This window comes from Octodon degus, unplaced genomic scaffold (genome assembly GCF_000260255.1).
Source record: "Octodon degus isolate 3935 unplaced genomic scaffold, OctDeg1.0 scaffold00005, whole genome shotgun sequence".
NCBI classification, from domain to species: domain Eukaryota; kingdom Metazoa; phylum Chordata; class Mammalia; order Rodentia; family Octodontidae; genus Octodon; species Octodon degus.
The window spans coordinates 28,942,620-28,958,705 of NW_004524581.1; the positions used below are offsets into that span (position 1 = coordinate 28,942,620).

Consider the following 16,086-nt stretch of genomic DNA (forward strand, 5'->3'; position numbering starts at 1 on the left):
TTTACAGCCTCCCAAGAGCTGGGATTACAGGCGCACACCACCACATCCAGTCTAGATTGCCATCTCAGCATGCCCTGGGGGCGGGGGTGGAAGGGTAGGCCTGGGGATGGAACCCCGCCCCCTGGGTCTGCTTGTAGGCACTTTAATCCCCTAAATTATTTAGCCAGCCCCGTGTTCTTCCCCCCCCGGAGAGATCCAGCTGGCGGGGCAGGCTCAGCTGCTTAGTGACAGCTGTGGAAAACCTAGCCCCCCCCCCCCCCCCGGCGGAACCAGGAATTGAACTCTGGCCCTTGCGCTTGCCAGGGAAGCATTTATTCCACTGAGCCATCTCCCGGCCCCCTGTGTTCTTAATACACATAAATCAATGGTGAACTGGAGCATAGTTCAGTGGTACAACACGTGCAAGGGCCTATATTCATTGTCTAGCCCTAAAATTAAGAATAAACACAGCAACGGAAGCTGGTTGTTAGGGTTTGGAGTGAGAATGTCCCCCAACAATCTCAAGCACTCATAGGTGGCGCTTTTGGGAGGTGACTGAACCAAGAGGTTGACCCAACTGACTTGCCGGGAAGAGGAAAGTACTGGTCTGAAGGAGGAGGCCCGGGAGGGAGTAGGGAGGGGGAGGGGGTCTAGGGGTGGGGGGTGGGGGGTGACCTGGAAGCATTAGCCTTAATAAAGCTTCTCCTTTAGGAGGTAGTGTCGGATATGCTGTCCCAGCAAGGACAAAGAGAGTGACTGGGACAATGGTGCATATCCGATTGTAATAGCACCAGAAGCATACGCCCCCCCTTTTAAATTTTAGTGCAGGGTCTACAGGGTCTCACAACCTAGACTAGTAGTGATTCTCCTGTTTTCAGCCTCCCAAGCACGGGGATTACAGTCGTGTGCCCCACCACACCCAGTCTCAGGGGCCATCTCAGGGGCGGGCCCGCACATCACTCAGGCTGCTGGGCTCTGCCTATGCAGGTGCGTTAGTCGCCTGAGCTATCTGGCTGGCCCATGCCTTTTAATTTTCTAGTCATTGGTCTTGGCTAGAAGGTCCATCACAACGCTGTATTTCCTCCCAAATATACCTGAGTCTTGTATTAATTTTTTGCCCAAAAGATTCAGTAGGGTTTATTCTATAACAACCTATATTCCTTTATTCATGTATAAAAGTCTGCATTTACTCAAATACAGTCATGTCGTCTTCTGGAACACTCATAATTCAATATGTCCAGTGTGTGTTGCAACAGACACCGTTAATGTATCAGCTGGCTGGCTGGCTATTCTAACTGGGGTGTTTTGGGGGTAGGGCTTATATTACAAGTATCCTGAAAAAAATCATGCTAGGGCTTATTTTGCAGTAAGGTCTTATGTGGGGGGAATAGGGTGTTAGAAAGTGGACATCCTGATTCTGTTCCTGGTCTTAGCAGGAAAGCATCTGGTCTACTACGATAAAATACGATGTTGACTGTAGGCGCTCCTCAAATCCGCTATCGAGTCGAGGGAGCTCGTTACTACTGCTAGTCTGTGCAGTGTTTTGCACTGGCACACGGTCTAAAACATGATTATTTTAGTAGGTGAGGAGCAACATGTACGGAAGCACGCGTTCCTTACATGCACTGTCCCTGCTGTGCGCCCAGGACCAAACAGCTGGACAGAACGGGCTCGGTAAACACCTGGGGAGCAAAGGGTCTGCCCCAGCCCCACCCCGACCCCCAGATCCGCTCCAATCACCACCCCCCACACTGGAGTGGAACTCAGGAAGCAGCAAGCTATAGACCTAGCCCAATTTTTTTTAAAAAAATTATTTATTTATTTATTTATTTATTTGTGTGTGTGTATGTGTGTGTGGCCAGCTCAGCCCACCAGGGAGCGGGGCTGGCTGGCATGTGGTGCTGGGGGATTGAACCGTGGTCCCTGTGCTTTGCTAAGCTTGTTCTCAGTAGGTGCTTTAGACCACTGAGCCATCTCACCAGCCCTAGCCCAATTTTTTTAACTATAGCATAGAATTGAACCCAAAGGGAAGGGGGAGAATTGAACCCAAGGCCTTTGCACTAAGCAACATCTTCACCTTTTTATTTTATATTTTTTATTTATTTATTTTTTTTGAGACAGGGTCTCATCATGTAATCCAGGCTGACCTCAAACTCACTATGTAGCCAGATTGGCCTTGAACTCGTGGTGGTCCTCTTGCCCCAGCGTCTCAAAGGGATTGCCCACCCTTTTAAATGTTTTCTTTTTCAACTGTGAGACAAGTTGTTGAGGCAGGCCTTGAACATGTGATCCTCCTGCTTCAGTCTCCTGAGTGGTTGGGACTACAGGTGTGTATCATTGAGCCTGGCCCCCTGAATTTTATATCCCAATGATACTACAGTGCTTGGGTCCCCCACACACCAGGGCTGAGCTAGCTTTCCTCTCTCCAGTGTGCAGCTGACGCCTTTTCCGAGTTTCCACACTTGCCCAGGTGTCATTACAGGGAGCCTGCACTCCTTCAGGTTCCTCGAATCCTGAGCAGAGGAAGCCTCTTTTTGTGCTCTCCTGGTACCCTGTGCAGTATACGCTGCACTTCGTACTTAATTATTTTGTTTATATGTCCACCCTCCGCTGCACTGGATCGGCACAGTAATATGGGGTACAAATTAGAACACCAGTTTGGAGCCAGGTGTGCTAGGGCACCTGAAGGCCCGAGCACCCTGGGAGGCTGAGGCAAGAGGATCACAAGCAAGTCCGAGCTCAGCTTGGGCAGCTTAGTGATTTAGTGAGACCCTATCTTAAAATAAAAAAAATAAAAAGGGGCTGAGGGTGTAGTTCAGTGTGAAGGCCCTGGGTTCGATATCCAGTAGTACCCAAAATAAGTACAAATGCCAGAACCCAACTGCTCAGATTCGAAACTCGGGCCCTTCCCTGCTCACGTGAAATTGGCTGTAGCTCAGTTTTGTCATCTTGTCAAATAGATGATAACAACAGTGCTTGTCTCCCAGGGGTGTCTGAGGCTGTCGGACAGCGAGTGTCCAGTACACAACAGCTGGGATATGAGAGGCAGCTACTGGGCGCTGTGCGCCAGAGCCCATGTCTTTTTTCCTCTGCATCTCAAAGCCCTCAGTCCAATGGCTGGAGAATAAATGCTTTCTGTGAAGGTAAGCATGCAGGAAAGTATTTGAAAGGGGGGAAGATGAGTTCAACCTTGAATAGGAGGTATAAATCAGAACCTGTAAGCTGTGTTGACTATTTTTATGTATTTTTTAAAATTGTCTTTACCTTGAGCCTAATCCTATCAAGTTGCAGAAGTTAAATCCTACTCATTTAATTCTCTCCCCAGGATTCTTTCCACAGGGTCATATAAGAGTCTGGGGGGCCAGGGAGATGGCTCAGTAGAATAAGCACTTCCCTGGCAAGCGCAAAGGCCTGAGTTCAATCCCCGGTTCTGCAAAAAAAAAAAAAGAGTCAGGGACACATGTGCAGTGCCTGGAAAAGGCTTCTTAGCATAAGTCTATTTTCTTTCTTTCTTTTTTTTAGGTGTATTTAGACAGGATTTACAGGGCCTATAGGGTCTCCCTACATAGATCATACTCCTAGTGATTCTCCGTCTTCAGCCTCCCAAGCCCTGGGATTACAGGTGTGCACCGTCACGCCCAGTCTCAATCACCATCTCAGTGTGTTCCGGGGTGGGGCCAGCATGGCACGCAGGGGATTTCACCCTGGCTTCTGCACTCTGCCTAAGCTGGTGCTTTAGTCCACTGAGCTACCTGGCCAGCCTCCTTCTCCTTCTCCTCCCTCTCCCTCTCCCTCTCCCTCTCCCTCTCCTTCCTCTCCTTCCTCTCCTTCTTCTCCTTCTCCTCCTCCTTCTTCTTTTTTTTAAAGCAGGGTCTTTCTGTGTAGTCCAGGCCAGCCTGGAACTCATTAGGTAGCCCTTGCTGGCCTCAAGCTTGAGGCTATCCTGCTGCCTCAGCCTCTTGAGTGTTGATAGCAGGTCACACCACCATGCCCAGCTCATTAGTTTATTATTCTTATTATCCAACTCCATAACAAGCATCTTGGCCTGATCTTCTAGGAACACAATATCTTATCATAGTTACAATTTTCCTTAAAACACCCTGGGATTTGTTGGTGGAATGAAGGCTATAAAGCATATTCGAGGTGAGGCTGTTTAAGAAAGCTGTTCTGATACTTCCAGAACCTTAGACAAGATCCAATTCCTTCCTCTTTTGGCAACTCATATGGAGGGAAAGCATGGTAAAATTTCTTAAGCATCCCGATTGCTTCTATTATTTTTATTATTCTAAATCAGTATGGTAAAGAATACTGTCTCCTTAGAACAAATATCTAGGGGCATTACAACTATTCACAAGGATGGACTAACATCTATGGGTGCCAGTGACTTAAGGTTATACATGAGTACAGCTTGTCTTATAAGCAGCAACTTCCACTTCAGGAGTGGTTAGTAGATTATCTAATCAGAGAGTGGCTCCCACAGAGTAGTTCAGAGTAGTAATCCAAACATCAGAAATTTCACCAATGGCAGCTCTCTTCTAACAGGCATTATATAAGTTAACAAGCAACTCTTGTCGCTGGGGAAAATCCTTTTCTGGTAACACCTGTGCCGTGAATAAGCCGCGGAGCAGCAAGGCATATAGGCTGCCTCTGTGTGGGTCGCCTGCCGCCCAGAAATAATGGGGCCGATTCTGCCACTTGATTAAAGCCTCCATTCATAAGAGCCAGCGCTGGGCTTCTCAGAACTTAAGGGAGTAGATGCCGGGCACTGGGCTTTGCCTGCCTGCTAAGGACTGTTCTCCCCTGAGCTGCATGAGGCAGATCCTAGTGTGCGGTTTGTTCCCTGAGACTGGTGCGTGGGGAAGCACAGCCGCCGCGTCAGGGCTCTCTGCAAGTCACTGCTAACCAGAGGAAGCTCAGAGCTGCTCACGATCATCTCGGGTCACTTTAGGCCATCTACATCACTTCCGGGAGCAGAGCAAGGGCCCCAGACCACTCAGGAATCCCCAGTCTCTGTGACCTCCTCCTTGTCCTTGTCCTCCCTGCTTCCTAGCTGCAGCTTCTTCCCATCCCACCTCATCCAGGACTTCATTCTTTTGTCCTCCACCCATTCCACCCACCCTTCACCCACACACGATTCTTCAGTGAAGCTTAAACTCTTATAGAACGAAGCCAGAAAAGGGGCTCTTTCCAAGTAGCTTGAATTGCCATCTTTCTCCAGGGGCCAGGGACCCAAGTGTGGATTTACTTGCTTGGAAAGTGCCAGGAGCTTGGGGCATACTCACTGCCCAGACAGGCTGTGCTGGGTCCACTCCCCGCCCTCCCCTGCGCTGCCACTGCCATGCCCGGGAGGCTGGCTTATAGGACCACATACCGCAGCGCGCTTTGCTTCCTAACTCCCAGGGAGGTTTTGTCAGTGAGAGAATGAGAAGAGAGAGGTTAGCTTTTTACCTGTTTGCATCTTCCTGGTGGCCGCATCAAAGGGCACAACTGCAGAATGGCAACATTTTCCTTCCCCCACAAAGAGGTACCCTAGAGTTATAATCCCCAGGACTTCCAAGTGCATCCTTGGTTAGAGAAAGGCCTTTACACGGGTAACAGGCTATAGGATGCGCCCTGATCCGGAGTGACCTGTATCCACATAAGAGATGCGGACGCAGTGAGAGACACACAGGGTGACAGCACACGGGGCCACAGGAAATACGGCCATCTGCAATGCAAACAGGCCGACTGTCTCCTCCACAATCCCCACAGGAAGCCACCCCCTCCAACACCCTGTGTTCAGATTCCTAGCATCCAAAACTGGTAGAGAGTATATTTCTACTGTTTCAGCCACTCAGTCTGTGGTACTTTATGTTGTTGTTTTAAGAGCAGAATATATTTATTGGGGGAAAGAAAGCTTCTATCCCTTGGGGCCGGGGAGATGGCTCAGTGGAGTGCTTCCCTGGCAAGTGCAAGGGCCCTAGTTCTAATCCCTGGTTCCACCAAAAGAAAAAAAAAAAGCTTCTATCCCAGAAAGTGACAGCAGAGAACCTGAGTGGTTTCTTTCTTTCTTTCTTTCTTTCTTTCTTTCTTTCTTTCTTTCTTTTCTTTTTTTTTTTGAGACAGGGCCTCACCATGTTGTATATGCTGACCTTGAGCTCTCTGTGTAGCCCAGGCTGGCCTCAAACTGACAGCAATCCTCCTGCCTCAGTGTACAGAGTGCCTGGATTACAGGCATGCGCCACCACACCCGACTCCTTATTTCCTTTTTGATGGATCTGCAGGAATCATTTGGGTTTTAGCAGTGCCCTCCTACTGTCCTTCTCCATGTGTCCTCTCATCCTGATGATTCTCACAAGGTACAGATCATTTATTATTGTCTTAGACAAATACTTGAGCACCCAATCAACACCGAGCTGGGTGTAGGTAGGAAGGGTACAACAAACAAAATTGGGACAGGGTCCCTGCCCTGAGAGAGCTTACTTTCTGGGGGACAGCTCTTTCCCATGTCTGGGACGTTTCCGAGCCACCTACAGTGTTCCCGAGCTGGCACAAGCCTCACAGTCTTCACATTCTGCCCCCATTCTCCTTCACTCGTCAAGTGCAAAGCCGAGACGGTGCTGCAGTCTTTCTTGGCTAGCAAGTGCTGTCTCTTTTGCAATGTGCCCAGAAATGCTATCACTCAGGTTCCTGTACCCGATATTAATGATCTGAATTTCGAATTGGCCAAAGCTTCCTTTCCAGCCTCACCTTCTGCCTCAGCCCCAGTGCCCACCCACAGGTCTCCACGTCTGCTGTTTTGCTCAATCGATTTTCACATTCCTTCTCCACCCATGGAAATCCTACACCTTTCCCAAGACCCAGTTCAAAACTTGCCTCCTCCCTCGTGGACTGCCCTGCTCAGTGAGTGACTGCGAGCCCCACACCTGCCCCGACTGCACTATTACACGCTCACCTTCCTTTCCCAATTTCCCAGCTCCTCGTTTGCCTCCCTACTGCAGTCTATTCTTTTAGAGCCAGGGACTTCAGAGCCTCCTCCTGTCCAGCTGCGGTGTAGGCACACACCACACCCTGAGGCTGCTGTCATCTATATATATGACAACACTCAGATGTCCTGTTGACCTTATTACAACTCTCTGATGGTCACAGGATAAAAATGCCTCATAATACACTTTTGAAAATATATATCTCTGTATTTTTCCCCATCCTGGGGATTGAACTCAAGGTCTGTGCAGTTAACTACTTCCCTACTGCCCTTATTCTAAAGTTTGAAATAGAGTCTTCCTGAATCACCACACTATCTAGGCTGGGCTTCAACCTGTGATCCTCCTGCCTCTGCTTCCCAGAGTGCTAGATTACAAGGGTGTACCACGATACCTGGCCATATCCCTCCTTAAACTATGCGTGACTACATTTTACAAGGTTGGCAAACAGGCCTGAACTAACAATGGCTGAAGATATATCAAAAGAACAGGAATAGGGGGCTGGTGAGATGGCTCAGTGGTCTAAAGCACCTACTTAGAACAAGCTTAGCAAAGCACAGAGACCGCAGTTCGATCCCCCAGCACCACATGCCAGCCAGCCCTGCCCCCTGGTGGGCTGAGCTGGCCACACACACACACACACACACAAAAAAAAAAAAAAAAAAAAAGAACAGGAATATTTCATAACATGCAACAAATAGGTGAAATTCAAATATCAATGTTGAGAAATAAATGTGGACAGTAACATGGAAAGTGCACATTTTCTACGATGGCTGTTGAGTTCCAGTGGCAGAGCTGAGAAGTGCAGATGCTGCTGCACAATAAACCAAGAGGCTGGGTATGCATCCTCTGCAAGTCTGAATGTCTCCATACAATGGAAGCCATAACTACCTTGACTTTAGATGGTCACAAACATCAAATGAGATAATGCGCTGAAAATATCAAAATATCCTATGAACTTTAAGATGTACTTGACAGAAGATAAAGTGGTATGAGAACACATGTATTTTTCTCCCTTTCTTCCTTTACAGTATTTATTTATCTTTTGAGATAGGGTCTCGCTATCCAGATCAGGCTGGCCTTGAACTCACTTTGTAGCCCAGGCTGGTCTCGAACTTTCAACGATCTTCCTGCCTTAGCCTCCCAAGTACTGGGATTGCAGGCATGCACCACCACACCTGGTTTACAGGTTCCGTGTGTGTGTGCGTGTGCGTGTGTGTGTGTGTGATATTCCCACTTCCTTTTCTTATACCTCTTTCTGCTGTTTTGTTTCATTTTAAGACAGGGTCTCGCTATGCAGCTTAGGTTGATACTGAGCTCACTTTTCAGTCCAGGCTGGTCTTGAACTCGAAAAGATCCCTCTGCCTCAGTCTCTCGAAGGCTGGGATTACAGGCGTATGTCACCATGCCCGGGTGCATATTCTTTAAATAAGTCTCTTAAATGGCTCTAACCGTAGCTCAGGAAAGGAAAGGGGACAGCCCTGATTAATTCATTTTACAGATTAGGAAACTGAGGCAGATTCCAGCGGATTGGGAGGCTCTGGCTCGGCACACAAGAAGCCCTCAGCGTCTTTGGTAAGGAACTACCTGCTGCCCGCGAAGCGGAACAAGCCTCCCCAGGCCAGGTTTCCATGGTTAGTTCTCGCACGTGAGCCTACATTCAGCCTCGGAGATCCTCCCGGCTCTCCGCGCGGCCCCCCTCCCCGGAGCAGGTGGTAGGCTCCGCGTCCAATGCGCAGGCGCGCGGCGCCGTGAGGAGGCGTGGCGAGGCGGAGCGGGGCGGGGCCTGCGCGGGCTGGGTTTGGGCTGCCGCGGGAGCTGGAGCGCCCCGCCACTCGAGTGCGCAGGCGCCAGGCGGTTACCGGTCTCGCCATGGAGCGGAAAGGTGAGCGGTGGAGCGGCCTCCGCCACGAGGGGCAACGGCCGCCGGAGCGAGGCCCGAGCCAGCGCCGGGAGCCTCGCCTCTTCGCCGCCTTCCCGGACCCTGGGCGTGCGGCATCTTCCTCGGAGGTGGCGCCGCCCCTCACCCCCGCCTCTGGGCTGTGGGTCCGCGCCGCTCCGCTCGGGCGTCCTCGGGCACCGGCAGTCACCGCCCCTTGCTCCCCGCCAGCCGGGCTCGCGCCTTGAGGCCACTTCGGGCCCCGGCCGTCGTCGGGCGAGCAAGACCCCCGGTCCGGCCCGAAGCCCCTCGGGCGTCCCCCGCCTGGGTTCCGCTGTGCGCCCCGTGGGCCGCCAGCACCCCGGCCCACCGCTTCGGCCCGCGGCCGCCCTTCGGGCAGCCCCGCGACCGGGCCTGGCGCCCGTGCTGGGTCTCCGCCCTCACCTCGGTCGCCTCCTTCCCCCCGCACTCGCCCTTCATCCATCCCTCTCTCCTGCAGTGCTTGCGCTCCAGGCCCGAAAGAAAAGGACCAAGGCCAAGAAGGACAAAGCCCAAAGGAAGTGAGTCTTGCTCCCCAACGTCGCGTTCTTTGGATTTCCTCGGGCTCCTCCTCTGCTCTAGTTTCGGGTCTCGAACGTGCACCCGGTGTGGGGCCCTCGCCACATGACCTCGGGGCTGCTCGGCGGGTCGCTCTCCGGAAACCTTGTGGAAGGGAGCTGCTTTCTGTTGCCGCTCGCCAGGCCTGGGTCTTGTTAGCCGCCCAGGCCTGCAGGAAAGGCTGCTGGAGGAGAGCCCGAGCCCGCCCGGCACCTCGCCTCCCCGGCACCTCGCCTCCCCAACTCCACGAGCCGAGCCACGAGCTCCCCGAGTTTGGGCCCCCCACCAGTACATCATTACTAGTCTGTCCGTGAACTCTGGTCTCTTGCTGACTTGCTTCCCAGTGTCTTGTCTCCTGCGTCTGCACGGTAGGCCATCAGGAAATTCTTAATGAATTTTCCATGTTTACTTTTGGTTCTGCCAGCCACATGCTCCCTTTCATAGAAAAGGGCACGGAGCTTTGCACTGGTTAGTCAGCTTCCTGAGCCCGTGGGGCGCTTGGGCTTCCTTGCCTTGTGCGTGATCGGGTGTGCGTGCCCCCTCTTGGCTTCTCTTCCTGTACCTCAAGCCCTCTCCCTGAATGCAGATATCCTCCTGGCGTTTTCACCGCGCTGCCGGCAGAGTCTCTTAGCCAACGCTTTTGGAGATTCTGGTTTGGTGTCTTAAGTGCTACACGTCGAGTTTCCTGGCAGGATGCACCACAGCGGTTTAAGCTCTATTGTGGAAAACACAGAAGTTGGCTACCGTCTGGTAAAAAGAAACGCCCCTGGTGGAGGGCTTCAAGCCAGTGAGGTTTAGCCTTAAGAACTTTTGTGCCGCGGTTTACTTACAAAGGAAATCAGCTTAGGCAATTTGCATTCCGGAAAAAAGAAAGGTCACCTAGTTGTTGATTTTAAATGCACTATTTTCCGTACAGTTACTCATGTTTATATTTTCTGGCGTTTTATATTGTCTGATTCAATAACCCGTTTTAGAGACTTTCCTAGGTTGCCCACCTGAATGACAGTACCAGATAGGGGTGTGTGTGTGTGTTGTTTTGGAGGCTACCTAAATTTGGGGAGAGCAGCTAGTGAGCTTTCTTTCAATACAACAGAAGTGACAGGTGATTTCGCCTCTTGCTCCATTTTCTATTAACTTACGAAAGTTTTTACTTTGTAAAAACTACTTGGCATTGATTTCATTATATTTATCCAAAACCAGTTTCTTTTTTTTTCTCCCCCCCTCCAAAACCATTTTCTAATCCTAGATTGATTGGTTTGATGGAAACTGTAAGGAGCTAGCCCAGTTTTAGTATACACTAGGAATTTAAATGTTGCTTTTGTTTTCCACGTCCTTTAGTTTTGTTATTCTGTGTGGAGCTGATATGAATGTTTTAGAAAACATTTGTTTATTGACATAAAGAGGTAGTAATTTTATTAACTATCTTTTAGGAGTTCCAGTCTCTCAGGTCTTCTGTTGTGGTCAGTCATACCACTTGGGATTTAGCTTGGTATCTGTGTGAATCGAACCAATTTCAGAAGCAAATATATATATATATATATATATATATATATATATGTATATATGTATATATATTTGATAACATTCATCATTTTTTATTTTATTTTTTTTACATTCATCATTTTTAACCTAGATGTTCATTACTTTGGATTAACTATGCACCATGTGCTTTTTTTTTTTTTTGTCTTTTTGAAACAGGATCTTATGCCGTTCAAGCAGCTAACCTTGAGCTCACTGTGCAGCCCAGGATGGTCTCAAACTCACAATGATCCTTTTGGCTCCTATGCTTCATTTCTAAAGCCATTTCTAAAGTACTATGTTACTCCTCCGTTTACTCCTATGGGTAACTTCAGGTTGTTTTTTGTTGTTGTTGTTGGTTTTTTTGTATTTAGGGTCTCACTCTGGAGATTGGACTTGTGATTCTCCTGTTTGCAGGCTCCCAAGAGCTGGGATTATAAGTGCGCACCACTATGCCTAGTCTCTGCCACGGTCTCAGCCTGCCCTGGTGGTGGGGCCAGCACAGCACCCTGGAGATTGAACCCCACCGCTGCGCTCTGCCTAAGCAGGCACTTTAGTCCACTGTGCTATCCGGTCAGCCCTCAAGTAGTGTTCTTAATTATTTCCATACTTGCTCTATTGTGAAGGTAGGAATTACAAATACTCTTAGCAACTATTTTACTGAGTATTTCATTGTGTATAACTTTGGCTCCTGAAAATATATGTATGTTGCTCACATTTATTTATTTATTTATTTATCTATTTATTTTTGTTGATACGGGTCTTGTTACCCAGCTCAGACTCCGTAATGATCCTCTTGTCTCAACCTCTTCAGTGCTGGGATTCTCACGTTTACTTGTAATCAGTTGGGTAGATAACTGTCTTAGAAGTTCAAGCACCACACAGTTCAGGTCCTTCAACTCTTCTGTGACTCTTGACTGTATTCTTAACAGCTTGCAGTTGTTTTGCAGAAAGCAAGCTAATAGTTACCAGGTCAGTAAGGAGGAAGGTCTAAGGAAGGAGCACACAGTACAGTTTTGCTACTTTGTGTCTGGCCTTAATTTCCTTAAACAGTCTTAGGTACTTTTAGGAGTGGTAGCTCAGTCATAATGAAAACTGGTCGGGACCTAAAGGTATAAAAACGAAGCATCCCGCATAATTTAGTTGTGGTACGGTGTAGCCGGAATTTTCTAGCACCCATATTGAGTCCAGGGCTGTGGAGTTGATTGCAGTGAAACTAGCTTCTCCTTCCCCTGAGGGCCACTTAGGAGTTTTCTTCTGGGTTCTTTCACTGTCTTATTTCACTTAAAAAAATGTGTTATCTAATTAATAGTAAATGGTTGGTGCTGATCTTGATGTTACTTTACAGAAAATGAAATTATAATTTTGTTAGATTACTTCTTTAGAAAATTACAAAGCTGGAATTAGTAACCATTACTGACCACCTGGTTACTAACCATGTGTCTAGATGACAATTCCTTTCAATGTCTGAGGCCAGTGGGGCAGAGGCTGAGTGGAGAGAAGCTTCTGATTGAGTGACTCCTGGGTGTCAGGTCTCCCTTCTGCAGCCCCAGCCACCATATTGTGTCTGAAAGGGCGTGGTACTTTCTTCCCTTGAGCATTCAGTTTTTGCTGTATGTTCCAAAAGCCGTGTTCTTCATTTACTTGTCATAAGCTTTTATCATTTAACAGATGGCTGCTTTTGAAGTTTCCATGGAACATAATTTCAAAATGCAATTCATACATAATTTGTTGTCTACCTTAGGAAGTTAGGCAATAATTTTCATTGTATCTCAGTTTAAGAACTTTATAAATCTAGTAGAAACTGGTAGTAAATTTATTTAATTGAACAAGACAGTACTGTACTTTTGCACATCGTAGCACTCACTGATCTGTGGTATCAGAAGATGGGGGTGGATAGTAGCTCTATTTCTTAATTTTCCAAAAAATGTGAATTGTTACATTGAAAATTTAGAGGGGGGAGATGCTTAAAAATTTTTTAAATCTTTGTCTAGTAGAATTTAAAGGGATTGAGGAGATAGCTTAGTGGCATAGTGCCTGCCTGGCAAGTGCAAAGTTCTGAGTTTGATTCAGTACAAGAAAAAAAGACATAAAACCATTATATTTGAAATAGAGCCCCAGCAAGCCTGGGGGTGGAGCCAGTGTGGCCTGTGGTGCCAGGGATCAAACCCTGGTCCCTGTGCTTGCCTAAGAAGGTGCTTAGTCCACTGAACTATCTCGGTGGCGCTTGAGATAATTTTATTTTATTATTATTATTATTTATTTTATTTTTTTTTTAGTGGAACTTGGGATTGAACTCAGGCCCTTGTGCTTGCCAGGCAAGCGCTTATTGTACTGAGCCATCTCCCTGGCCCCTGAGATAATTTTAAAATAAAGTTTTATTTAAATTAATGCTCATGGATGTACCTTGGAAATTCCATTCATTTTGCTTTCTCTTAGGAAACATGGTTATCTTACTTTATTTTTTTCCTAAGATGATATCTTGCTATATAGTCCACATTGGTTCTGGGATCATATGGTCCTCCTGCCTCATCCTCCTAACTAGCTGGGTCTACAACTATAAGCCACAGACTCAGCCAAATATGTACACATTTTAAAGATAAAAATAGAATCAGATGTACTTCTGCCCAGTTAACATTGCTCTGAGGGCTAGGGAGATAGCTCAGTGCTCTAAGCGCCTGCCTGGCAAGCACAAGGACCCAGAATTGACCCCTGGTACCTCATGCTGTGTCAGCCTGGAACCCCAGGCTCGCCCTGGTGCAACCTCCAAAACTGGGCATGATGGTTAAATTATGTGCATGCCTGTAATTAAGTGCTGAGGAGGCTGAGACAGGAACACTTCGAATCCAAGCTGTGTAGTGAGTCTCTGTACCAAATAAAGAAATAAGTAGTTTTAAAAAACATTGCTATAAGGGGCTAGGGATATGGCTCAGTGGAATAAGCGCTTCCCTGGCAAGTGCAAGGGCCTCAGTTCAATCCCTGGTTCCGCCAAAAAAAAAACAAACAAAAAACATTGCTGTGAATTATGTTTCATAACAGTAAATGTTACATTATAGGTTCCCAGTTTTTCACTTAATTCAAAGTTAAGATGAATAATCTTTTGGATCAATTATTATTTTTCTCAGTGATTATTTTCCTAGGATAAAGCCTTTCTTAGAAGTGATATTACTCAGGTATGTTGTAAAGAACTTTGATGCATATACTCCGGTATTTTTGTTGTTGTTGTTATTATTCTTTGAGACAAGGTCTTGTTTTGCAGCTTAGTAGGCTGGCCTTGAACTCACTGAGTAACCCAGATTGGCCTCAAGCTCCAGTAATCCTCCTCCTCAACCTCTTGAGTGCTGGGGTTATAGGCATGCATCACCATGCCTAGTTCTCAGGATCTTGACTCTCACTTATTGAGAAAGTTTTCCATGTTTATTGTTTTTGTTTTTTGCAGAACTGGGGATTGAACTCAAGCCCTTGTGCTTGCCAAGGAAGCGCTTACTACACTGAGCCATCTCCCCGGTCCTCAAGTTTTCCATATTCTAATCACTGTTCCATCCTTGAAATACAGTGATAAAGATTTTTTTTTAAAAATCTCTACTCCTTGAGTTTTATTTTAATAGGAGACTGCAAACATAGTACTAAATAATTGTACAATATATTATATAATAAAATGGAAAGGTAAAGATAAAGAGGACTGAGAAGTGGAAATAAGTTTGCATTTTAAATGCAGTTTTATTTTTTATTTTATTTATTTATTTTTTGACCAGTCAGCCCACCCTAAGGGTCGGGCTAGCCTGACATGTGGTGCTGGGGATCAAACCGCGGTCCTTGAGCTTTGCCTAAGCAGGCAGCTTTAGACTGCTGAGCTGTCTTACCCATCTTAAATGCAGTTTTTTTTTTTTTAAAGAAGGAAAGGTTTATTTAGCTCACAGTTACTGGAGGTTTCAGTCCACACTCAGCTGGCTCCAAGGCAGAGCGGCACATGGCAGAGGGCAAACTTTCATGGTGGTGGCAAAGAGCAAGAGCACAGGGAGGAGAAGCAGCAGCTCAAGCAGCTAACTTCTCTTCCCATCTTACATTATAATACAAATTACCTGCCCCAGGGCAGGTGCAGCATCCACACCAACAATAATCACAAACTCCAGAAGCCACCCCAAGACTGCATGAGGCTTTGGGGGGACACCTATACACAAACCATAACAGGAACAAACAGAGGTTATGAGCAGACTATATTTAGTGAAAGAAAGAAAGCTCCTGTCCAAGAGAGGAACAGGAGGGGGGCCCGAGTGGGTTGTTCCCCTTAAATGCAGTTTTAAATGCAATTTTGAATAGGATGATGGAGGCCACTCAGAAGGTAGCATTTGAATGAAGACTTGAGGACTGGATGCATTCTTGCCTTTGCTAAATAGAAACCAGGTCTTTGCAAATCTGGTGATCTGTAAAGTATCTTTTTTAAATTTCTTTTTGCACATATATATGTATATATATACATATATGTATATATAGGTGCTTTTTATTAGGAATATTCTTTGTCAGGTGGCAAAGAATAGTATTTATTATCTTTTTCTTTTTGTTTGTTTTTTGTTTTTTGCAGTACCAGGGATTGAGCTCAAGACCTTGCATTTGCCAGGCAAGTGCTTATTCTACTGAGCTATCTCCCAGGCCCATTATTTGTTACCTTGTTGGCTTAAGTTTCAAATAAGATTTTTTTTTTTTTTTGGATACATTTTTTTTAAAAAAAATTATTTATTTATTTTGTGTGTGTGTGGCCAGCTCAGCCCTCCAGGGGGCGGGGCTGGCTGGCATGTGGTGCTGGGGGATTGAACCGTGGTCCCTGTGCTTTGCTTAGCTTAGCTAGTTTTAAGTGGGTGCTTTAGACCACTGAGCCATCTCACCAGCCCAAGATTTTTTTTAAATGTAGCTAATGCATACTTTGCTTTTTGCTTTTGAAATTTGTTGGGCCGGGGAGATGGCTCAGTGGAATTAGCGCTTCCCTGGCAAGTGCGAGGGCCTGAGTTCAATCCCTGGTTCCACAAAAAAAAAAACAAAAAAACTTAAAAACTTGTTTCGGGCTGGTGAGATGGCTCAGTGGTCTAAAGCACCTACTTAGAACAAGCTTAGCAAAGCAAAGGGACCACGGTTCAATCCCCCAGCACCACATGC

The 16,086-nt window shown here is 47.0% G+C and overlaps 1 protein-coding gene across 1 annotated transcript in view; it reads left to right on the forward strand.

Annotated features, from left to right (window-relative positions):
- Positions 1-8,748: 8,748 nt before the first annotated feature.
- Srpk1 (SRSF protein kinase 1) overlaps positions 8,749-16,086 on the forward strand; it is a 69,645-nt gene continuing 62,307 nt past the window's right edge. The window contains 3 exon segments of the mRNA XM_023722218.1: positions 8,749-8,970; positions 8,973-9,209; positions 9,212-9,380. Coding sequence (XP_023577986.1) covers positions 8,814-8,970; positions 8,973-9,209; positions 9,212-9,380 — 563 coding nt within the window. The 5' untranslated portion in view covers positions 8,749-8,813.